Source organism: Nicotiana tomentosiformis, chromosome 8 (genome assembly GCF_000390325.3).
Source record: "Nicotiana tomentosiformis chromosome 8, ASM39032v3, whole genome shotgun sequence".
Lineage (NCBI taxonomy): Eukaryota > Viridiplantae > Streptophyta > Magnoliopsida > Solanales > Solanaceae > Nicotiana > Nicotiana tomentosiformis.
In genome coordinates, this window is record NC_090819.1 from 69,772,195 (window position 1) to 69,796,998 (window position 24,804).

The 24,804-nt window shown below is 38.0% G+C and overlaps 1 protein-coding gene across 4 annotated transcripts; it reads left to right on the forward strand.

The window, feature by feature from the left end:
- The first annotated feature begins 1,914 nt into the window (after positions 1–1,914).
- LOC104103561 (uncharacterized) lies at positions 1,915–6,496 on the forward strand. 4 transcript variants are annotated; one of them, XM_070182415.1, is made up of 7 exons: positions 1,916–2,121; positions 2,452–2,540; positions 2,632–2,701; positions 3,980–4,089; positions 4,726–4,840; positions 5,980–6,075; positions 6,150–6,496. In XM_070182415.1, exons 2-6 carry the CDS (start codon positions 2,480–2,482, stop codon positions 6,062–6,064), a joined length of 441 nt encoding a protein of 146 aa, XP_070038516.1. In that variant the 5' UTR covers positions 1,916–2,121; positions 2,452–2,479; the 3' UTR covers positions 6,065–6,075; positions 6,150–6,496. The 4 variants fall into 4 exon arrangements, with proteins under 4 accessions (XP_070038518.1, XP_070038516.1, XP_070038517.1 ...); XM_070182416.1 differs by having other exon boundaries at positions 5,980–6,073; positions 6,146–6,496; XM_070182417.1 differs by having other exon boundaries at positions 1,915–2,121; positions 2,466–2,540; positions 5,980–6,496.
- Positions 6,497–24,804: the final 18,308 nt, after the last annotated feature.

Sequence of the window (24,804 nt, forward strand, 5' to 3'; positions counted from 1 at the left end):
TTCATCATCAGTTCTTGTGCAAGCTTGGAGTGTCTACACCCTCCATCTTGAGGAGGGGGAAGGGGTGTTGACAATATTGGGCCTGCATAGTTTTAGTTGACCATGAGGCGGCCCAATTGTATGCCCGACCCAGTTTTATATTTTTAACTATATTCATTTCATTTGTATTGTAAATATACATACATTGGAATATTCTGGAAATAATGAGATAACAGATATTTTTCCTCTTTCGTCTTCTCTCTTCTTTCTCTTTTCATTACTGTTAGGGTTCATGTTGTTCTCGTTTTATCTCCATATTATGAGATGATTTCTCACATTAACATATTTCAAAAAAAAAGAGGCAAACTGCATGAGTCTTCAATAGGTGTAACTGTGTAAGTCTTCCATTACAATCGTTAGTTTAAACTTGATAAGTTGGTCAACTGTGAGGAGTTGTCTAAAAACTTCTTTGAAGGTCAAATGGGTTCGTTGAAAAAGGTTCTCACGGCTTATGAGAGGGCAAAGGAGAACGAGAGGAACTTAAGTCTAAGGGACCGTTTGGTTGGGAAACAAGTTATCCCACTATTCCATGGGATTAAAAAATACTACAATCCTGAGAGTATGATAAACTTATCTCAAATTTAATCTCGGAATTTTATCCCAACTAAACGTGTGATAAATTCATCTCAAATTTAATTTCAAAATTAATTATTCCTCATTTCTCGTACCAAAGGAGCCCTAAATTTGCAAAATAACCCTAAACTAATAAAATGACATTGGAAACTTGAAGGCTAAAATGAAAAATAAAATGGGGACAATGATGTTATATGTGGCAGATTTTATGAGAGAAGGAGGGGGGCTCTGGTACGAGGATGTATGATAGAGATGTGTATGGTCTAGTTACTTTTTAGGTGACACATATTATTTGCTTTACTTTTTAGTTTAAACATTAAAGTATACATTTGACTAACTCTCGGGGTATTATTGGCATGAAAAGTGCATTCTTGACATCTAGACCCCCCCCCCCCCACACACACACATACACACATTTGCTTTAGGGAAATTTTCATAGTTACTTAGGAATTTATAAAATATTCCATAATCTACAACTTGTATAAGAATTACAAATTCTACAATAAAATATAAAAGATACACTCTAAAATATGGTATATTCCCTATTTATGAGGAATCTTATTTTGAAACGTATCTTTATTTGTACCTAAAACTTGTTCAATTTATTAATATTGATTACCTCTATAAGCACCCCACTTGCCTTAATTATCCATGTATTATGCATCAATCAACCCATATCCCCTTGTATTATGCATCAATTATATCATATCCTTACTAAAAGAAATATGCCTTTGTTAGTCTTAAAATTTTTTACGAAATTATTTCTTTCTATTACAACTCCTATGCTATACACCATCCAAAACTCTCAAAGGATTCCGCAAATTTGATTCTTCTTCACCTCTCTGTCAATGCAAAACCAAGTTCCCCCAATTTCTTTTATAATATAATATTATATATTTTTTAATATATACATGATATATATTATACTCTGTGTAGTATATTTATTAATGATATTTTTTTTCCAGTCCAGTGTTTGTATATTGTATATTATATAATATATATATATATACCGTATATTATATATATTTTATATATTATATAATATATTATTGTATATTTTAATTAGATAACATACATTTCGTACAAGAAATATACAATATATTAATGGAGAAATTAGGGAAAAATTAATATGATAGATACTTTTAGATGAGAGAGAATCTTAAGAGATATATTAGGATATATTTTGGGTGAGATAATCTCAAGAGAGATATATTAAGAATATGAAAAGTTGTAAACTTTAAAATAAGTTGTATCATATGTAATTTTATTAAAACAGCTGTAGACAATTTAAATAAATGTTAGAATGTATTATTCTATGTAAATTCCTCTTTGCTTTACCAAGACCCTGTGGCAGACTTCTCATTTCGGCCCAATTACAAGTCCCTTAACTCACCTCTCTGCTGAGTCTGCTTCGTATATCAGTTTTTTTTTTTGTTATTTCCCTTTCGTAATCGTAGCTCTTTTTGGTGTTTTACTGAAGCTGCTAATCCATATCCAAGTCTCGAGCAGGTGCAATTTGTTTTTCACTCTGAAATTAGTTTGGCTTTTCAATTTCAATACTAAGAAAAAGTTGTTTTTGCCCGTCTTCTGTTTGATGAAATTCCTTTGCCCGTCTTCTGTTTGATGAAATTCCTCTGAGAACCTCTCTCTCTCTCTCTCTCTCTCTCTCTCTATATATATATATATATATATATATATATATATATATATATGTGTGTGTGTGTATTTTGATGGTGAATTGCTTCCAATTGTTTCTGTTTTCTGCAAATTCTTATGAAAATCAACCATTGAGATTGAATTGTAAATACCTTTTCCTTCCTTTTTGTCCCTCTATTGCAGTGTGCTTATTGTAGGCAGAAGAATATAAATGGACTGGGCATTTGTGCATAAAATTTGGGAGAAATGGATTTCGAGCAATGTTGGTTCAGGTCAGTGAATGTAACACTTCTGAAGAAGTTTATCTGTTCTTGTTTAACTTTAACATGTATAGTTAGCTGAAATAGATTATCCCTCTTTCAGGTCAACCATTAAAGGCTGCTTTGCTGTTAAACTACGACCCCAATGGCCCTTCTCGTCTGATATCTACCATGTAAGTGAAAATGTGGAAAAACCATTTAAAGCTCTTACCTTTTTCTGTTAATGTGCGTTTTCAGATAGCTAACTGGTTATTTTGAACAATGCAATTGCCTTTTTTCTAGTAGGAATTTTTTATGACGATAATAAGTTCAGAAAGTTGGCCGCATCAAAAAAGATAAAAGTTCAGAAAGTTGATCAAAACCCTTTTCCCTCAAATACCACCAGCACTTTGATATTAGTGATCTTTTATCTTCTTTTACTATAATGAAAATGATCTTTTCTGATAAAAGTGATCTTTTATCTTTTATTTATTTTTATTTTTCGATAACCATGATGTTCGGGCCAGCTTTTCCGCACCTCGACTAATTACTCGAGGTACGTGCTACCTCCCACCATCACAGGTACCTCGTAATTTTATCCACCAAGGCCTGGATAGATGGGAAGAAATCACCTAGTGTTTTTGCCTGCGCTAGATTTTGAACCTGAGATCTCATGGTTCTCAACCCACTTCATTGACCATTAGACCACACCCTTGGGTGCAGTCTTTTATCTTATTTTACTATAATGAAAATGGTCTTTTTCTCTTCAGTATAAGAAACTTTCCTCCTTATTCTCAGGCCTTTCATTTTGGTGTGACTTCAGATTTTAGTGTAATTTTAGCTGCTAAATAAACTTATAAACCTGAGAAACATAAAACAGAAGACTGTCCAACCATTCTCCTTGCTCTTATAGTGGAAGCCTACACATGGTTAAAGATTTTGCTTTATGGGTTGGTGAAATACTGAAAAGTTGAAGTTCAAGTGTCATTTTCTTGAGTTGGTGAAATAAGTACTGGTGTTCTACTTGTGCTTTTCGATTAGTAAAGATATGCTTATTGACAAAAGGGGAAGACCCAGTATTTGCTTTGTACACGAGGATTGAATTGCTCTAGCAAAAAGATGCTTTTTACAAAGTTAATTGAATCGTCTGTACATATATGAACATCACAAGTACTCCAAAATAGACCAAGTATGGTGCTCTGCATTTCTAGGAAGGTTCTCTCAGCCTCCCACATATATAGCTGCAGTGCAAAAACAACCAGCAGTCATGCTTTAGTTGTGAAGTAACACAAGAAACTTTACTTACTCGAGTTACTTCCATATGGGGCAATAGATGATGAGATAAGAAGCAAAAGAAATTTCTTTTTGGAGACTTTATAGTAGCCAATATGTGCAAAACAGTTTTCTTTTTCGCTTTGCTTTGCCCTTATGGAAAAAGGTGTAGTTTTAAAGCCTAATGTTTATGCCTGTAGTGCAGAGCAAGAGGGCATAAAGGGAGATCCAACTGAAATGTGTGAACTTGTCAGTTTCGTCAAGAGAAACAAACTGCAGACGGAGAGCTTCTTCATTGGACAGAATCAATGTGAGTTGATTGCTGTTTACAAATAAAAATATATCATGCGTGAACTTTGGATTTCGGGAACTATGTTATTTTTTAGCCCGTCATCTGAACTGTATGTCTTGGATTTGGCACTTTGGTTGGAATGTGTAGAAGATAGTGATGTGGTACTTACAGTCATGTTCGTACTTTGCCTCTCCCACCTATGTGATATTGAGAAGTAAATGCAATATATCTATTTTTTCCATATAAAAGTTTTTCTGGGTGGTTGGGCTGCTTCTAGGGTTTGACAGCGTCATTTAAATTAAAAAAATTAATTTAGTCCTTTTCTACTTTTGATTATTTTGGTTAGCTCCCTGGGCAGGTTTATTGTAATGGAGCTAACATTGATCCTTCTTGTAACTTTGCATCTTCTTGATGCTTACAATGAAACAACTTATTTCATAAAAAAAAAAAAAAACAGAAAAAAAAAAAGCGTTTGACAGCATTGTTTGTGCACTCAGTCAATAATGCAGAGCAAACACAAACTGTGATGCCTCAGTACTTGTTTATGCTCGTTGTAATTGCTATTCTTTAGAAAGGATCACTAAGACCAGAACAACTGGTTTGTTTTTGGAAGTAAACACTACCTAAAAGCTAGTTTTGCCATTTTGTTGACAGATCTTGTAACGACAATTCATGAGAGTTGGTTCAGTGCAAGATGCATGAGTACTTCAAAACCTGCTGGTGAAGGTGCTATTCTGATGCACACTGGAGCGTTCCTCTTGATTGGATTGTAAGTGTTCCTTACTTAGGTGTACAGTTGGCCAATCTACACCCACCATTCTCCGGGGTACTCAACAACTAGAGTCATCTCCCTTTCTCCTTTTAGCTTTAGTCAGTCTATGGTGTAGTGACTAACCAAATTGCTTTGAAACATACCACGACTCTTTAGATTTGAAGCATGGAAAGAACATACTTGTTAATTAATGTCAATCTTTCTTTTTAGGAACTACTAAAATTTGAAGAAATGCTTTTATAAATAACAAGAAAATTCCATCAAATTCCTTTGTTGATTGTTAAGATTCCTGTAAATTCCTTCAGAGCTCTTTGTTGATCTTTTCTTGAATTCCTTCAAGATTTTCCTAAATTAAGGTCTTCAGAGAATCACTTTTTGGACCTTCTCTTATATGTATATTCCAATTTTTTCCTTCTTTAATCTCTCTCAGTACTTCAAATTTTCATTTATTGGAAGCTAGCTCTTTTTGTCGAATCTACAAAGAAATTTGTCTTATACCCCCTTCCACAAAACCATATGTGAGTATGTAAATTCTCACAAAGATATAGGGTTGGTTCCATTGGCTTCTCCATCCTCACTTGGTTCAGAACTCCACAGAGCTAAGTAATTGTTAATTGCTTTGATCTAGAAACCCCTGCAAAATCTGCCCAAAGCTTCTATTATTTCATCGCCTTGTTGTAGGTTTATATCCCTCTTTCTACTTGTCTAAAAGGAAAAAAAAATCTTCTTTCTTCCTACATTAGTGGGACTCTGATGAAGCCTATTCTTTTCCTTCTGTAGTCATGCTTGAGTTTAACCGTGTACATCTTCTCTGGTTTAGGGTTGCGTTTGGCTGTGAAGGTCTCTCAGAAGACCATCGTTTTTTACTGTGGGACACATGAACCTCTTTGTCTATCTACATTAGTTCGAGTCTGTTAGCTATTGGATTCAATGCACAGGGACCTTTGTAAATGAGGATTTTATGCATCCAGTTAGATAAGGTCCCAAAATCAGAGTTTGCTGTTAAAGTATGTAATTCCACATTTAAACAGAACACATGCAGCCTGCAGACTTTTTTAGTGACTATGCTTAAACATGCTTACTTGAAATTGAGATTTGACTCACTGGAACCATGAATTTACTATTTGTTCATACAGATATGATGGCTCGATTGGTTCAGCATGCCGTGCAATGGTAGCTCTCGATCAGTTTGCGTGGCAACTTAGTCGAAGAAATCATTGATTGCTTCATATGTATGTCAAAAGATGTTACGTTTCTATTGGATTGCTCGGGTTTTTCTTTATTTACCATTTTGTTCTTTGCATAGATCCATGGTCTCTGCATTTTGTTGAATCAATATTTCTTGAGCTGCAAACTGGTAGCGTATTGGATGTCTTTATACAAGCTCAGTACAAAATTCAAGGCGGTTCACCTAAACTAGTCGAGGGCATTTTTTTGATTACACAGACACTGAAATTCTAGTTGATCATTTGGTGATGCTTTCACCTGAATGTGGCAAGGCAGAGTGAAGGAGCAAACTACGTGATGGATTGTCAACTAAGCTGAGTAGCAAGATGGATATAGTAGTTTAGCTCTAACTATAGGCATGTAGAACTAGTGTTATATATGAACATATCTTCTTCAAATTAATTTTAGCGCTTCATTTTGGGGTTATTATTTTTAAATGGTAACCCAGTTCCTTATTTGGATAAGGACAGGCCTATCCTTATACAAGAAATATCAAGGAGATAGAAGTGATAATCTCACAATGTAACATACATATAACATAGATAAGCTTCAAACTAAAGTTCTTAATCCGTTGGTAACTTGTATCAACGCATGCTACCTAACCAGGGCAAGCTAGGAGATATTCACTCTAACTATTGAAATTAAAGTATTTAGAAATCCTTTATCATTATCTCAAATTTGAAATCATTCAAACTCAACAGAAAGATATAGCTCAACTCTCAGATCATATCATATGTAAATAGTGCGTTCACTTTTACTTGTCTACTCTACTGTACTAAAATTATATTTTTATTTTTACTTGTTCACTATACTAAATCAAGAGAAAGACAATCTTTTTTTCCTGTTTTACCCTTATTATTAATTACTCATTTTCAAACTTATTTCCCAAGACTTTTTGAAAGGCTATCATTATTAGGGGTTGTATGATAAAATATATACTATATTTATTATTTCTTAAGGAGCGTGAAAAGTTCAAAATGGACAAGTAAAAGTGAACAGAGGGAGTATCAACTTTTAACTCAAACACTTATCTCGAGACACAATCTTTCAAATTGTAGTAACAACAACAATAACAACCCAGTAAAATCCTACTAATGGGGTGTGGGGAGGGTAGTGTGTACACAGACCTTACCCCTACCCCAAAGGAGTAGAGAGGCTGTTTCCGAAAGACCCTCGGCTTAAGAAAACAAAAAGACAAAAGGACAAAAGGAGACAATATTAGTATCACCACAACAATCATAGGAAAATTAAGAACACCATAAAATCTAGAAGAAAGATAAAAAGCAAAAGCGATAGCTAGTAAATAGGTTCTGCACTGAGAAGCGAAATAGTAAGACAACATTGCCACTAGCTATCTTAGACAAAACCCCTACCTGGCTAGTCCCACAATGGTACGAAGTAAGGCAAGACTCAACTACCTCCTAACCTACAACTCTAATACTCGACCTCCACATCTTCTTATCAAGTGTCATGTCCTCGGAAATCTGGAACCTCGCCATATCCTGCCTGATCACCTCTCCCCCAATATTTCTTAGGCCACCCTCTACCTCTTCTCGTGCCCTGCACAACCAGCCGCTCACACCTCGGTACCGGAGCATCTGGGCTTTTCCTCTGAACATGTCCGAACAATCTAATTCTCGCTTCCTGCATCTTGTCATCAATGGGAGCCACGTGCACCTTCACCCGAATATCATCCTTCCTAATCAAATTGTAGTAAAGAAATCATAATTACTGAAAATATCTAATGATAGGTTAAGACTTTGTAAATATTTGCATCATTTATTCAAAGCATGTAGAGCATGTTTGGAAAACTACACAGGAATTGGATTTGGGTGTAATTATACGGTTTGACATGTTGTTTGGCCAAATAATTACTTGGTCAGCATGAAATTGGGTATAATTGAAGAGGTGTAACCACACTCTTCAATTCTCAAAGGGAAGTAAGAATTGATGGTAATTACACTGTGTAATTACAAGCTAATATAACTTTTAGTATTTTTTTTCCTTTTAAAAATATATTAAGTATTATTATTTTTAAACTATTTCTCTTTCATTTTTCCAACCTTCCAATATTGTTGCTTATGTGGTGCTTTCATATAATTTTGCAACTTCTCATATTTTGCTTTTTTTTTTCTCTTTATTTTTCTTAGTTGATAAACACAATCTCCTATTTTACTAGCTTTATTTTCTATTCATTAACATAAATAATTAATAAAAAATACCTTCTAAACTCATATCTATATTTTATTATTTTAAAAAGACAAAAATCATAAATTTCATATTATATTCATATGAGTTGGTAAAAAGTTAAATTCATCATTGAAGTTTTTTTTGAGTAATTTAAATTAAGATATTAATTATTAAGTCAAGTTACCTAATATATCGCACATGAAAAATTTACGATATATAAAATATTTATCGCACATGAAAAATTTACTTTTTGTATTTACTAGTTTTATATCATTAGGATAAATATTTGTTACAAAAATACTTTCTAAGCTAATGTCTAATTTTCTTATATCAACATGAGTTGGTGAAAAAGTTAAATTCATTATTGAAATTTTTATTAATTTACTTAAGTAAGAATATTATTTATTTGTAAGTTATCGATTATTTTTATAATATTATTTACCAACTTATAATTATCTAATATATTTTTACGAGAAAATATTAATTTTAAATACCTCTTAGTTAATTAATTTTTGAAATTTTATTATTTAAATATATGTTTGTCATACGGTAAAACTTATTCACATGTTAATCTGATTTTTTTATTTATTTAACTATGCAATTACACTTGTCCAACTAAACTTGACACCGAAAATTATACTATAATTACGTTGTGACAAATGAACAGATCATTGTAATTACTATACTGTGTAATTACATATGTCTTTTCAAATAATAATATACCCATGGAAGACAATAGACATGACTGATTCAAGGATGAAGAATCTAGGGATGACAATGGTGCATTGCGGGTGGGGGCAGTATGTCATTAGTGTTAGCTATGGATAACCAATGTAGTGTATTAGTGGGAATTTGTTTTATAGAAGGAACAAATGCGTGTAGGATGAGGACTTAGGATCAAGATAAGAAGAATTTAAATGTAGACAAGACAGAATAATACCGTGAAGAAGAAGAGAAGCTTGTCAGGAAGGGAAAATCAATTATGTTGGGAAATTTGAAGATATAGGCGGAGGATGAGTTCGAAAGTTTTGATGAAATTGGATACGTATAAGGAAATAAGCTTTAATCAAATAGAACATGGTGTGAGAAAGGAATTTGTTACTTGTGAGATCAAAACATTGAAAACCGTTGTAATTTATTCAATTGATAACTGGAAAACACACATTTTGAAACATACGACTTATTATGCATTGTTCGAAAAAAGGACTTACTTTGTATTGACAAAAGTCACCTATATTTATTTAGGACAACAAGAATAGCCCAAAAACACGTAAATGACGGTAACTTATACAATTTTTGAAGTGTATTAACGGGGATATGGATAACTATCTTTACAAATTTCAGGTGAATATTTGACTCTTTTCCCTTCGTCGAAACCCTTTATCCAAATCAATGTTGTGTTCTTGATTGACAGTGACAACACGTTTTAATTAATCCTAGTTAAATATTATGTTTCCGTAATTGTAGAGAATAGCTTAAATGGTTTATCTGTTTTGTGGTACATTTTGAAACATCCTTTACATCGGTTAAAGATTGAGTAATTGATTTGGATTGTCAAGAGTAACAAACATCTATATCATTGTTTACCCTTAAAATTGGATAACAATTAAACTTATAATATGGTTCTAAGGACACGTGATTTCACCTAATACCAATTGATAAATGTGAGGATGAGTAATAGAAATTAACAATAAAGTAAAACAAACCAATGTTAGAATGAACCCAGCCCTCGAGTTTGGACACCCTCGAACTGGTTGATGCAAGAACTATGAAAGTATAACAAGCTGAATAACAATGGTGAGAACAATAAAGAGAATTATATTACTTTTGGTATCTGTCAACCGTGTCCTGTAAATGATTAGAACCCCCTTTATATAGTAGAGAAGTTTCACTTATGGTACAATTCTAATTACAGAAAGAAATCCCATAATTAGCTAATTAACTGTTTCAGATTTGATCCGTTCCTAGATTTACGCCATGATCCTCGACCAGTCACCGAGATTTACACCATGATCCTTGGTCAGCCACAGATATCTTGCCTTTCTGTTATTATGCTATCTTCGATCTTGCTCGATGTCTGTCTCATTTGGCTTTGATCGCTACTAGCCTCGATCTCGACAGGTACCTCGGTTCTGAGCTTGGTACCTTATCCTCGTGATATGGCCTATTCCGTTACGAGACCGTCCTTCGATGCAAACTCCCGATCTCGGTCAAACAATAAAATCGGATGGGCCTGATTTTAACCGTATACAGATAGTCCCCTCATTTTTTTTTGGAGTGTAATGACAAGAAACGAATTGAGCCTTCGATTTTCTACCTCGACCTGCCATGACATCATCCTTGTGACGTAAGCGATATAAGTGACTGAAACGTCTCGTCTGTACAGTTACCAAGGCATTAAATGCGCGTCAGTCGATGGCCGGCCACCGCCAATATTGAACCGTCGTTGTGAAATTTATAAATAGCCCCTCTCTCCACCATTTCGAACTTTTACTTTCAGATTTCTAATCTCCAACGCTTTTTATATCTTCTAACTTCTTCATCTACAAATCTACGATTTTCACTACTACCATATTCTCAAAACACCATATCTTATCATCTCCATCTATTTTTAACTTCAAACCCATACAAAAATAGCAAAAACATCAAAAACTGTTCCTCAAAAGAAAAACGCTTCTTCATCGCGGCCGGCCGATGACAAAACACCGGTGGAGTCACGACCTGAAGAGTGTGTTCCCGGGGGGTGTGTTCTCACTTCTGACTTCAAGACCGATAAAGCCTCGTCAATTCCTGGTCGATGAGAGCCAATGTCGAGATATATATGCTTGATAACCGAAGGGTACCTTAAGCAGGTAAGGAAAGACTGCAACTAGAAGGGAAAAGAAGTGGTGATCCCAACCCCGGAAGAAGACATTACCACCCATGTGGAAGGATTTTTATGTGTTTACACTTACCTTATTATGCTGGGCCCCCTCGACCCCGTCGTCATTGATTTTTGTCGTCAGTATCAAATAACCCTAGGCCAAATCCATCCTTATTTTTGGCGAATTGTCACTCTGCTCCGATTCTTCGTGAGCAAAGTCGAGGGGATGCCTTTCACCCTCGACCACCTCATCAAGTTATATAGCCCTCGCCTCTATCGAGGCAGTTTAATAAAACTCCAATGCCGGGCCACCAAAGTACTATTCTCGAGCATAGACGAGGACAAGGACCGAGGCTGGATGGGCCGGGTTCGTTCGAGTGTGGACTTCCAACCTAATCCCGACCGAGAAGATGCCATTTCCTGAGAAATGGAATATGAAGCGCAAGTGTAATCCCATTGTTAGTTCTTATTTATTGTTTTGACCCTTTGCTTCTTCTTATTGGTATCTCTTTCCGTGATGTAGCGGTTGCTTGGATGCCCGGTGCAATTCCTAACCTCAAGAGCTGGGTTCTGGACCTGGTCTCGACCTCTACGTATGCTGAGCGCTTATGGCGCGATTTATCAAAGAGGCGATGGGAGGCCAAAACTCATGGTAAGCCCCTTTTCCATGTCTTTGATGGTTTTGTCAAGGCATTTCTCACTTAATTTCTTTTCATACAGGCCTTGGCAAATATGCTGTTATGAGGCCCCTATCTGTTGAGGAGGAGACTTCGATCCCGATATCGAAACTGGCGAAGGACAAAAAGAGAAAAAAGACCTTACCCTCCGAGGATCCAGAACCTAAGAAAAAGGCAGCTCGTAAGCCGAGGAAGAACATCATCCTCCTGACCGAAGAGTCTGTTCGGCGTCTAAGGGAGGAGGACGAAGAAGAGGAAGAAGACGACTCCGGGCTGGTGGCCCGAGCGGGAATGAGCACCGAGGCCACAAAGGCTACTGAATCGGTGAAGGCTGCAGAGATTCCGTCTCGAGATGAGGGGGTCTCGGGGAAAGACTTGGGCGAAGTCCCCGAGTCATGGAGGAACGAAGATGCATCCCACCACACTGAGCCAACGGTGGGTACGGCTGTTGATCACGCCCAACTTTAGTCCTAAAAAGGATAAGCGATGGCTGCAAATATAATCCAGTCTAAGAGTCCGGAGTCGAATCCCACAGAGAACTAAGGCTTAACTATAGCTTTTTAATATCACTAAGAAGATAAGTTTGAACAATTTTCTAAATTATAAAGATTGAGATTTATATTTCTAACGAATTAACTAGCAAATACTAGAAAGCGGTAAAATTATCAACTAACGAGACAAAGGGTTGGAGACTAAATTAAGGAGGTATAGAGTTATGATTTCCCTAATTGTCGAAATTCTTCCAGCTATGTTCCCAACAATTTTGCCGATGTATTCTCTACTGATCGTGAGCACTTTAGGTGCCGTAATTCTCTCTCGAGCAACTACAATAATTTACTAGACATATTCTCTCGAACTACGCTAGTTGGCTTCATCGAACCGCTCACTATGACCACGTCAAGGCTTTGTTATTTCTAAACCTACCTTTAAATCCACTGTATTGATTTCTCACATACGTTAGGAGTGACGTTGTTCAACAACCACCTAAATATGTATCCTTTCTCAAGCAACACATAATAAATAGGCACAGTCAATCGGTGGCCATTCAATCAACTGAAATAAACACGTAGTTGAACAAATAGATAAATTCAAAGGCTAAATTATATTAAAACATAACAAGAATTCATCCTACAAAAGGTTCTATCAAAACCCTAGATAACAAATTAGTTACTCATAATAGCATGTAAAAACTACAATACTAAAAGTCATAACCAATAATGAAAAGTAAGAAGAAGAAGGGAAAAACTCGTAGTTGAATCTTCCTCCTTGCTTCTCGCATATTCTTGCCTCCTTAGGTAGAATCCCCAGTCTCTTTAGCCTCCTTAGGTCTAAATTATGTCAAAAAAGTCCTCAAAATACCGTTTTTCCATGTATATATACCAAGTAGGGTCGGTCCCAAATAATTATACCTTCTCCTACGTGAAAAATGACACTTTTCCAGGTTAGGACGTCCGCGGCCACGGATTCAACCGCTGATTTGGCCGCGGATTTTACTCAGTGTTCTGCCTCACATCCGCGGCCAGATCCGCGGCCGCGGATGCGACTGCATTTTTCACCCTGTTGTGTTTGGAATTTGGAAAACCATAAAACATGAAAGTTGTAGCTCTTTGAATTATCTTTCCAACCATATATTGTGGGGTCCCAAATGGAGTTCTTATCGAAAAGTTATGTGCATTTGATTAGACAGTACGCAATATGCCTACTTGATTCTTCGTTCGTTCTTAACTATCATCAGTTGATCCCCGAACACGATTCCGGCTTAATTCCTTGGGCTTTTACTCAGATTTCAAAGCTCCAAATCACTTGAATTCATTCCATAACATCTACATAGCTCGGAATCACTCCTACAAGGTATAAAACACACAATTAGTGTAAAACACTAGCGATTAAAGCTCAAACTCAATTAAAGTGCAGTAAATTAGAGTGTAATAAGCGACTAAAATATATAATTATACTCTATCATCAACACCCCACACTTAAACCATTGCTCGTTCTCGAGCAATCAAACTACACTTTATATAGACACGACCTTTTTAAATAATTCTCCTAACTCATAACACCAAGAATACTTAAAATAGACAAAGCACAAAAGCGTAACATCCTCACCTCAAGATTTGACTTACAAGTACCATGCATTATTCACAACTCACCCACTTACTCTAATATAGAGGTCATTGACATTACCTTTCCTTCATGAATCAATTGCCCTCACACAACAAAAGAGAGTAGTTCCACACAATAAAATTTAAGAACACTTAGGAACTCAAGATAGAAAGAATTCGCTCACTCTCAGAAATAACATTCATATGCCACAAAAGATTCACCATAGGCTTGCCCGTAGTGTACTACTCTACTAATCGAGCTCATTCAGTCTAGGATCAAGTAGGACTTTATTTGGTTGTAATGTAGGCTGCGGGACGGGTAGGATACATTTAGATATAAGAGTGACTATACCTCCCTAAGCACTTTAATACATATGCTTTAACATTCAAACCCCACACTTATGTCAAACCAAACTCCACCTTCACATCAATGTATATTACCCCTACCTCTTTAAGCACAATTACATCAAGAGTCACCATTTATCAAGGAATATTTTATTTTCACAACAATACAACTATTTTTTTTTATTTTCTTTCTTTTTTTAATTCAAGTGGCTCTTACTTTTTTAAAACAGTGCACCTTTCTCCTTATTTCATTAGTTCTACTCAAAAATCAAACCAACCACCCCACACTTTAACTTTTATAAAGTTCATAACAATTCAAGTGCTCATGATAGGTTAAAAGGTTCAAATAGATAGTTAATTCAAACAAATGGGTAAGGCTTGTAATGTAGTTGCCAAAGAAACAAGATTACAGGCTCAAAGGGATTAACTACGATACATAACAATTAGGCGGGTAAAATATATATATGGCTTAACAAATAAACGCCTATATCACTTCCAAGACTGAACAAAACTACTATTTCGCTTTGCAAACACACGAGGCAAGTTCTAGACATCAAATTCAATGCACAGAATAACACACAAACCTCACACACACATGGCACATAACTCACTCAGGATTGGTTTCATCAAGACACTCTAGTCAAAGCAGTTAAGCAAAGTTAAGCTTATATAATTTAAGGTACTTATACAAGAGTCAAAAACTGAGCCTAAGCGTCACAACCAAAGTACTCGCTATTCTCAAGGCATAACAAAGTCAAGAGATATTGCTTCAATTCAAAACATAGCACAATGGCTCCTATTTCTAAAAAAAATTAAAGTAGCTACACCCGGTTCAAACAAAACCCTTGGAAAAGAACCGCGGTACAAAGAAAAACCAAGGGGGGATTACTACACTACCTACAAAAAAAAAATCTTTTTGTCTTTTTTCTTTCGACTTAAATCCCTCAAGAAAATTGTCTAATAGATCCATCGTCGGGAAAAGTCCAATCTTTTCTATTTTTGTAAAAAAAAAAATTATTCAATTAAACTGACGCAACTAAACTAGCATGGAAAGCCACCTAAACAATCTCCTCACCCCACACTCAAAATTGTGCATTGTCCCCAATGCACACCCATAAATACAAGAGGGTAAAAGAAACTCTCTGGTAGGCCAAAGGCCGAAGCACTAGCAACTCATGGGGTACTCAGACTTCTCCCAGGCCTGGTCCTTCGTGTGGGTACCTCACACTTAGTTCCAACCATCTGGTTTGCTGTTGCATTCTTCCAATGGCTTTGCGTTCCATGCTCCTAAAAAATAAAAAATCGACACTACAAAAATAATACTATAATAAAAAAAAATAAAAAATAAAAATAAAGTTGGGTTGCCTCCCAACAAACGCTTGATTTAACGTCGCGGTACGACAAAAATTACTTTTTGTCTCCACCTTGAACTTATGAATTGGACCCCAAGTTTTGATTCTACTCTATGATCATGCTCTTGGGGCGATACAAATTATTGCGAGCCAAAAATTAAACGAATTTTTATTCACTTTTTGGCTCTCCACCGAGGAGTGTCACCTTGCCTAGACGACCTTGAAAATTTCAAAATATAAGGCTCATCTACCTCTTTCCTGGACTTCTTTTTATGCTCGTAAAGATCCATTACCATTTCACTGTCTGAACATAGTGTAGAGAAGTGTTTGGAATGAGGTTCAACGCGCTCAAATACATGAACTTCAAGATTTTCGACATCCTCAACACCAATCACGCTAGAGTCAACTAAATTTATATCCTCAACTTCCTTGGTTGACTCTAGTATCTCTTCTACAATATCGACATCCTCAAAATCTAGTTCAATTGATTGTTGGTGTTCTACTCTGTCCTCCTCCCTTAGCACCTCAATTTTTGCATCTAATACAAGCTCCTTTTGGCTACTATCCACAATATCAGCTGGTTGAGCATTAAATTCTTCAACTAATTGACGCACTTGTACCTCCAGGTTGCGAATAGCAGCATCTTGCCTTTTTATGTGAAGTTGTCTCTCATTATTTTGCTCCACAAGGCACTTTAGCATATCCTTGATCTCTTTCAGGTCATCATCCCTGGGTTCTTTGTTCCTATTAACTTCACAAGAAAAAGAAGAACCATCATAGTAAGGGGTTGGGGGAAGATAAGAAATATAAGCACAACCATGAAAGTGACCATCTTGACCACCACACATATCACACACATTCCACACATAAGATTGAGTTGGTGCACATAACTCGCTCTCGGGAATATTTTGATAATTTTGCAATGGGTGTCTTCCTCTATAATATGCATAAGGAGGATCAAAAGTAGAATTACCAACATCAAAACTCTCATAATTCCAAGATGCCATGTCTCTCAAGTCAAAAATAAAAATTTAAAAAATAATCAGATACAAGAAAACAAAAATAAAAGTTCAAACTTGCAACCTAGAAATATGTACACCTACAACTACACCGTTAGTTTCCCGGCAACGGCGCCGAAATTTGATCACGCCCAACTCTAGTCCTAAAAAGGATAAGCGGTCGCTGCAAATATAATCCGGTCTAAGAGTCCGGAGTCGAATCCCACAAAGAACTAAAGCTTAACTATAGCTTTTTAATATCACTAAGAAGATAAGTTTGAACAATTTTCTAAATTATAAAGATTGAGATTTATATTTCTAATGAATTAACTAGCAAATACTAGAAAACGGTAAAATTATCAACTAACGAGACAAAGGGTTGGAGACTAAATTAAGGAGGTCTAGAGTTATGATTTCCCTAATTGTCGGAATCCTTCCAGCTATGTTCCCAACAATTTCTCCAATGTATTCTCTACTGATCGTGAGCACTTTAGGTGCCGTAATTCTCTCTCGATCAACTGCAATAATTTACTAGACATATTCTCTCGAACTACGCTAGTTGGCTTCATCGAACCGCTCACTATGACCACGTCAAGGCTTTGTTATTTCTAAACCTACCTTTAAACCCAATGTATTGATTTCTCACATACGTTAGGAGTGACGTTGTTCAACAACTACCTAAATATGTATCCTTTCTCAAGCAACACATAATAAATAGGCACAGTCAATCGATGGCCATTCAATCAACTGAAATAAACACGTAGTTGAGCAAATAGATAAATTCAAAGGCTAAATTATATTAAAACATAACAAGAATTTATCCTACAAAAGGTTCCATCAAAACCCTAGATAACAAATTAGTTACTCATAATAGCATGTAAAAACTACAATACTAAAAGTCATAACCAATAATGAAAAGTAGGAAGAAGAAGGGAAAAACTCGTAGTTGAATCTTCCTCCTTGCTTCTCGCGTATTCTTGCCTCCTTAGGTCGAATCCCCAGTCTCCTTAGCCTCCTTAGGTCTAAATTATGTCAAAAAAGTCCTCAAAATACCGTTTTCCATGTATATATACCAAGTAGGGTCGGGCCCAAATAATTATACCTTCTCCTACGCGAAAAGGGACACTTTTTCAGGTTAGGACGTCCGCGGCCGCGGATTAAACCAGGGATTTGGCCGCGGATTTTACCCAGTGTTCTGCCTCACATCCGCGGCCAGATCTGCGGCCGCGGATTTGATTGCGTTTTGCACCCTGTTGTGTTTGGAATTTGGAAAAACATAAAACATAATAGTTGTAGAAATTTGAATTATCTTTCCAACCATATATTGTGGAGCCCAAATAGAGTTCTTAGCGAAAAGTTATGTGCACTTTACTAGACAGTGCGCAATATGCCTACTCGATTCTTCGTTCGCTCTTAACTATCATCAGTTGATCCCCGAACACGATCCCGGCTTAATTCCTTGGGCTTTTACTCAGAATTCAAAGCTCCAAATCACTTGAATTCATTCCATAATATCTACATAGCTCGGAATCACTCCTACAAGGTATAAAACACACAATTAGTGCAAAACACTAGCGATTAAAGCTCAAACTCAATTAAAGTGCAGTAAATTAGAGTGTAATAAGTGACTAAAATACGTAATTATAGCCTATCATCAGCTGTCGAAGCCCCTCGAGATGAGGAGAATGCCACGAGTGATCCACTCGGGGCAATAGAAATTGGAGGCTCCCCGCTGCTCCCCTCGTTTTCTGAGGAGATGATTCAAGAGGCTCGGTCCTTGAAGACCCTCTCCATCGAAGGAGCCCATAGAAGGGAGGATCCCTTCCGCGATTACTTTACTGGGGTCGAAGATGCTACCGGCCTAAGTGACTTGAAAGTCTCGAGGAAGGACTCGGGCAAGGCATCGAGCCTTTGAATGAAGCGCATCAAACTCTAAATAGGGTCAGCCTTAACTCCCCTTGTTGGTATTACCTTTGTGTTCATTTTTCTTTTTTTAACTTCTTTTCTTCTTTCGGCGTAGGCCTCAACGCTTTATCGAGAAGCATTTTCTCGGTCTCGAGCCGAGCTGAGTCGGTACGAGGACGACATTCAAAGGCTTACCGATGAGAGGAATGCCCTCAACCTTCTCGGTAAGCAAAAGGAAGAACAGATCAAGGACCTCCGAGCCGAGTTGGCCACGACTCACAAAGATCAGACCGACCTGATCGAGCAAGTAATGAAAATCTTAAAAGCTCATGGGCTCGATTCGAGAGCGGTGGCTAACATTTCAATCTCACAGCTGCAGCAGAAGATCGAGAGGATCGAGCAGTTCCGCGAGGAGGTTGATACGATAAAGGCGGAGTCCTTGGGGTGGAAAGAAGGTATGGACTGCTTTGCTGCAGAAAAAGAGACTGCTCGAGCCTAATTATTATCGGTCAAAAGTCAGCTTCAAGGTATGAAGGAGAAGATCTTGACTCAAGCACGGAAAATAGAGGAGCTCGAGGCTCGGTTGACTTTTGAACTTGCCAAGACCAAATCTGAAGCCGCAAAGGCAAAGGCCGAGGTAGATGCGATTGTGACCGTCTACCGCGCCGATGCTGAAGACGCTCAAGTCCAAGCGAGAGAGGCAGCCGAGACCACTCAAATTCGAGCATATTTGATTGCCGAACTTGCCACATGCCAATCTCAAAGGGAAACCCTCGAGTAAATCCACACTCGAGGTTTCGATCTTACCAATGAGTAGTAAAGGCTAGAGAGCATGAAGCCGAAGTTGGTGCGCTGGCCACTTTCGATGATGATGATGATGATGGCAGCAAGAGCAGGTCCGAGAATGGGGAGGACCTCAATGGAGAAGAAGCTGCTCCCGGAGAAGATCAGGAACCTTAGGATTTTTCACTTTTGATCTTTTGTATAGGATCCTGATCGGACCTTGTAAATATTCTCATATATATAAAGATCTCTTTCCTTTCCGACTTGTCTTTATTTTATTTATGCCTTGTGAAATTTTTTTCATAAGTCCGAGGCTTAGGAAATTTGATCGAAGCCAAACTAGTGTAGTTTTTATAATCGTGTGAGTACTTTCTCAAACTCGGAGTAGGGTGACCCTTAGGTTTTAATTGAGTGAGGATGCTTTCTCAAAAATAAACTGGCCCTTTAGGCTCTTGAATTAGGCCGATACGGCCATAGCAAAAAGGACTTTCTCCCCCTTTTCGACTTGAAAAGTTCATTGTTTAATCATATAAATTCTGTTGTGCCTTAAAGGATTTGCTCGAGAGTTCGAATGGTTTCGTACCCATTAGGATTTTCAAGGGTCGATATTATCAAGACCTTTTGTTTTGTAATGCCTAGCATAAAATAAAGAATTTGTTCGAGAGTTCGAACGAATTTGTACCCATTAGGGTTTTCGAGGGTCGATATTATCGAGACCCTTAGAAATTTAGCCGAGGGTAGCCTTTGTAACCGGTTTGTGAAAATATTAGAAGGCCTGTTTAATAACAGAAATCGGACGTCTCCGAACCGTTTTAATTTGGCCGTAGCCTTTAACTTGGGATTCGCCTTTTGGGCTTGTTCCCCCATTATACTTCGAACTTGTTCGAAGTATCAGTCCTAGAGTGGGGTGGCCATGGTCTATAAAATTGAGGATTACCCTTTTAAAGTCTTACGATTTCGAGGTTTAGTAATTCGATCATGTCGATTTTTTGGACGGCAGTCCCCGAGTATCGGGTAAATTGTTTGAACTTCAGTTGTGCTCGGCCCTTAAGCCAGTTTCCACAATAGATCATAAATATGAAATTGTAAATTATAAATTTTTCTAAAGCATGGAACATCTGGTAAGGAAAAATACTTCTTTCAATAGATCATACATGCGTACATGTTTTGCCATTAGGGTTTGAGTAGTTTATTTGACCATTTGGTCCTCTACAAAATTTACCTACCGAGACCCTGTCGACACGAAGTATTTTTCTTGTAACTATCCGAAGGTGATGCCTCCTAGTATTCGAGGTTGATTGTAAATGAGCTTCGGATACTGTTGAATTGCTCTAAGTTAGTACGAACAATGGTTGCCTATTTAAAAACCTCACCGGAAAAACCCATTTGGGACAAAAACCGATCTAAGGGAAAAAGAGTGCAACGCGTGCTTTCAGACCTAAGGACTCCGCGTTTGAAGAATCCTTTGATGTCTTCGATTAAACACCTGCAAATGGTTAGTATAAAATATAAATGAAAATAGAGAAGGTTGTACCTTAGCAGTAATATCGTTTGAGGAGTGATATGTTCCAATTATTTGGTAATTGTTCGCCGTTCACCATGCCAAGTTTGTAGGATCCTTTCCGATGATATCGAGGACCTGATATGGTCCCTCTAGTTCGGCCATGTTTTCCTTCGTTTGGGTCTCGAGTATTGAGGGTGACCTTCCTCAGAACCAAGTCCCTGATTTTGAAGTGTCGAAGATTGGCTCTTCGATTGTAGTACCTTTCGATCCGCTGTTTCTGTGCGGCCACTCGAACAAGGGCGGCTTCCCGTTTTTCATCTAGCAATTCGAGGCTTGTATTCATAGCCTCGTGATTTAACTCTTCCGTTGCATATTGAAACCTGACGCTGGGTTCCCTGACTTCAACCGGGATCAGAGCTTTAGTGCCATATACTAAAGAAAATAGTGTTGCCCCCGTACTGGATTTTGACGTTGTTCGATATGCCCAAAGGACTTCGGGCAATATTTCTCTCCATTTTGCCTTAGCGTCGTTCAATCTTTTCTTTAGATTTTGAATGATGGTTTTGTTTGTCAATTTGGCCTGTCCGTTCCCACTAGGATGATACGACGTCGACAAGATCCTCTTTATTTTATGATCTTCGAGAAATTTTGTTACTTTTCCACCGACGAATTGCTTTCCATTGTCACATACGATCTCTGCAGGCATCCCGAATTGGCATATAATGTGATCCTAGATGAAGTTTATGACTTCTTTCTCTCTAATTTTCTCGAAAGCCTGTGCTTCAACCCACTTAGAAAAATAGTCAGTCATAAACAAAATAAATTTAGCTTTACCTGTGGCCGATGGCAGAGGGCCGATGATATCCATTCCCCACTTCATGAATGGCCATGAGGATAAGACTGAGTGGAGTTGTTCTCCGGGCTGGTGAATCATCGGCGCATACCTTTGACATTTGTCACACTTTCGAACAAATTCTTTTGTATCCTTTTCCATATCGGCCCAATAGTATCCTGCTCTGATGACTTTGTGAACCAATGATTCGGCACTAGAATGATTTCCGCAGGTGACCTCGTGGATTTCTCGTAGGACGTAGTCGGTATCTCCTGGTTCCAAACATATCGCCATTGGTCCATCGAACATCTTTCTATATAGTATTCCATCTTTGGCCAATGTGAATCGTGCGGCCTTCCTATGTAGAGTCCTTGATTTTTTAGGATCCGATGGAAGCTTCCCGTTCTTTAGGTACTCGATATATTTGTTCCTCCAATCCCAGGTCAGACTTGTGGAGTTGATTTCGGTGTGTCCTTCTTCGATTACTGACCTTGAAAGTTGTATGACAGTAGCCGAGTTAATCTTGCTGTCTTCGACTGATGGCCCCAAATTTGCAAGGGCATCGATCTCGCTGTTTTGTTCTCGAGTTACATGCTGCAAGGTCCATTCTTTAAACCGATGTAGAGTCACCTGTAATTTTTCCAAGTACCTCTGCATTCGATCTTCTCGGACCTCGAAAGTTCTGCTGACTTGGTTTACCACGAGCAGGGAGTCACATTTGGCTTCGATGACTTCTGCTCCCAAACCTTTAGCTAGCTCAAGACCTGCAATCATGGCCTCATACTCGGACTCATTTTTAGTTAACTTGGAAGTTTTGATAGCTTGTCCAATTGTATTACACGTGGGTGGCTTCAAAACGATGCCTAGCCCGGACCCCTTCACGTTCGAAGCGCCGTCTGTGAAGAGGGTCCATACCCCCGATGATGTACCTGATTTTAATAACAGTTCCTTTTCGAACTCGGGTATGAGGGTAGGCGTAAAGTCGGCCACGAAGTCCGCTATGATTTGAGACTTGATGGCCTTTCGGGGTCGATACTCGATATCGTACCCACTGATCGCGACGGCCCATTTGGCCAATCGATCCGAAAGTTCGGGTTTATGCAAAATATTGCGAAGGGGATAAGTAGTCACCACACAAATCGAGTGACACTGAAAATATGATTTTAATTTCCTAGAAGCGCTTATTAAGGCAAGCGCTAATTTTTCTAAGTGTGGGTACCGGGTCTCGACCTCACCTAGAGTTCGACTAACATAATAAATAGGAAATTGCGTACCTTGCTCTTCTCGAACTAGGACCCCACTTACCGCAATTTTCGAGACTGCTAAGTATAAGTATAGTTACTCGTCCGCTTTCGGAGTATGAAGCAGTGGCGGGCTCGAGAGGTACCACTTTAGTTCTTCCAATGCTTGCATGTATTCCGGGGTCCATGCAAAATTGTTGCTCTTTTTGAGCAGTGAGAAGAACCTGTGACTTCTATCTGAAGACCTCGAGATGAATCGTCCTAGGGGTCTATGCACCCTGTTAATCTTTGTACGGCCTTAACATTATCCACGATTATGATGTCTTTGATCGCCTTGATCTTATCGGGGTTGATTTCGATACCCCGATTTGATATCATAAAGCCGAGGAACTTGCCCGAGCCGACCCCGAATGCACATTTCTCCTGGTTGAGTTTCATGTTGTATTTCCTTAGTATATCGAAGGTCTCCTACAAATGCGTCAAATGGTCCTCTACTCGTAGGGACTTAACTAGAATATCATCAATATAAAATTCCATTGACTTACCTATTTGTTCTTCGAACATTCGATTTACTAAGCGTTGATAGGTGGCATCAACATTTTTTAGTCCAAACGGCATTACATTATAACAATAGGTACCGTACTTAGTGATGAACCAAGTCTTTTCCTGATCCTTCGAGTTCATTTGTATTTGATTGTACCCGAGGTAGGCATCGAGAAAACTAAGGATCTCGTGGCCGGCCGTGGAATCGATCATACGATCGATATTCTGCAGAGGAAAAAAGTCTTTAAGACATGCTTTGTTTAAATCTTTACAGTCTACGCACATTCTAAGTTTATTTCGCTTTTTAGGGACTACGACTACGTTTGCTAACCATTCGAGATATTTTACCTCCCAAATGAACCCTATTTTGAGAAGCTTGGTTACCTCATCCTTGATGAATGCATGTTTTACCTCGGACTGGGGTCTTCTCTTTTGTTTTACCGGGCGGAACTTCGGGTCCAAGCTCAGTCGATGTGTAGCGATTTCCGGCGGGATCCCTGTCATATCTAAATGGGACAAAGAAAAACAATCCATATTATTGAAAAAAAATTTAATGAGTTTTTCCCTGAGCTCAGGGATTAACCCCATACCCAGGTATACCTTTCGATCGGGTAGATGCTTGATCAGTACGACTTGCTCCAGCTCCTCGACCATCGATTTGGTGGCGTCGGAATCCTCGGGGATTATGAAGGATCGAGGGATCCAATAGTCATCGTCCTCATCCGTTCCCTGCTTCTCCGATTGAGTCGAGGCTGGTAGCTGTGGTTGCTATTTAGCTCCCTGTTTTTATTTGGATTCCGATCCTTTTGTTGACGAAAGTGTCGATACCGGTATCACTTCGTCGACCGCGAACATCTCTTTGGTAGCATGCTATTCCCCATACACCATTTTTACTCAATCCAGTGTTAGGAACTTCAACATTTGGTGAAGGGTTGAGGGGAACTCCCTCATATTGTGAATCTAGAGTCTTCCGAGCAGTGCGTTGTATCTCATATCGCCTTCGATCACATGAAACTTTGTTTCTTAAATAATTCGGGCTACATTTACTGGTAGGATGATTTCACCTTTAGTTGTTTCACTTGCCATGTTAAAGCCATTGAGAATCCGAGCTGCGGGTACGATCTGATCTTGTAGGCCGAGCTGCTCCACGACCCTCGATCGAATAATATTGGCCGAACTTTCTGGATCAATTAAAACACATTTAACCTGAATTTTATTCATAAAGATAGAGATTACCAAAGCATCATTGTGGGGGTGTGAAATCCCTTCTGCTTCCTCATTATTGAATGATAAAGCGCCTTCTGGCACATAGTCTCGAGTTCATTTTTCTCTAGTGATTGATACTTTAGTGCGTTTGAACACGGGTCCTTGTGTAATATCGACCCCATCAATGATCATG

Bases quoted from the DNA above. Each gene is read 5' to 3' on its own strand.
- LOC104103561 (XM_070182417.1), top strand. From the start codon at position 2,480: ATGGACTGGGCATTTGTGCATAAAATTTGGGAGAAATGGATTTCGAGC. The intron at 2,541-2,631 runs GTCAGTGAATGT...TCCCTCTTTCAG, and splicing joins TTCGAGCAATGTTGGTTCAG to GTCAACCATTAAAGGCTGCT. The intron at 4,090-4,725 runs GTGAGTTGATTG...TTTTGTTGACAG, and splicing joins CTTCATTGGACAGAATCAAT to ATCTTGTAACGACAATTCAT.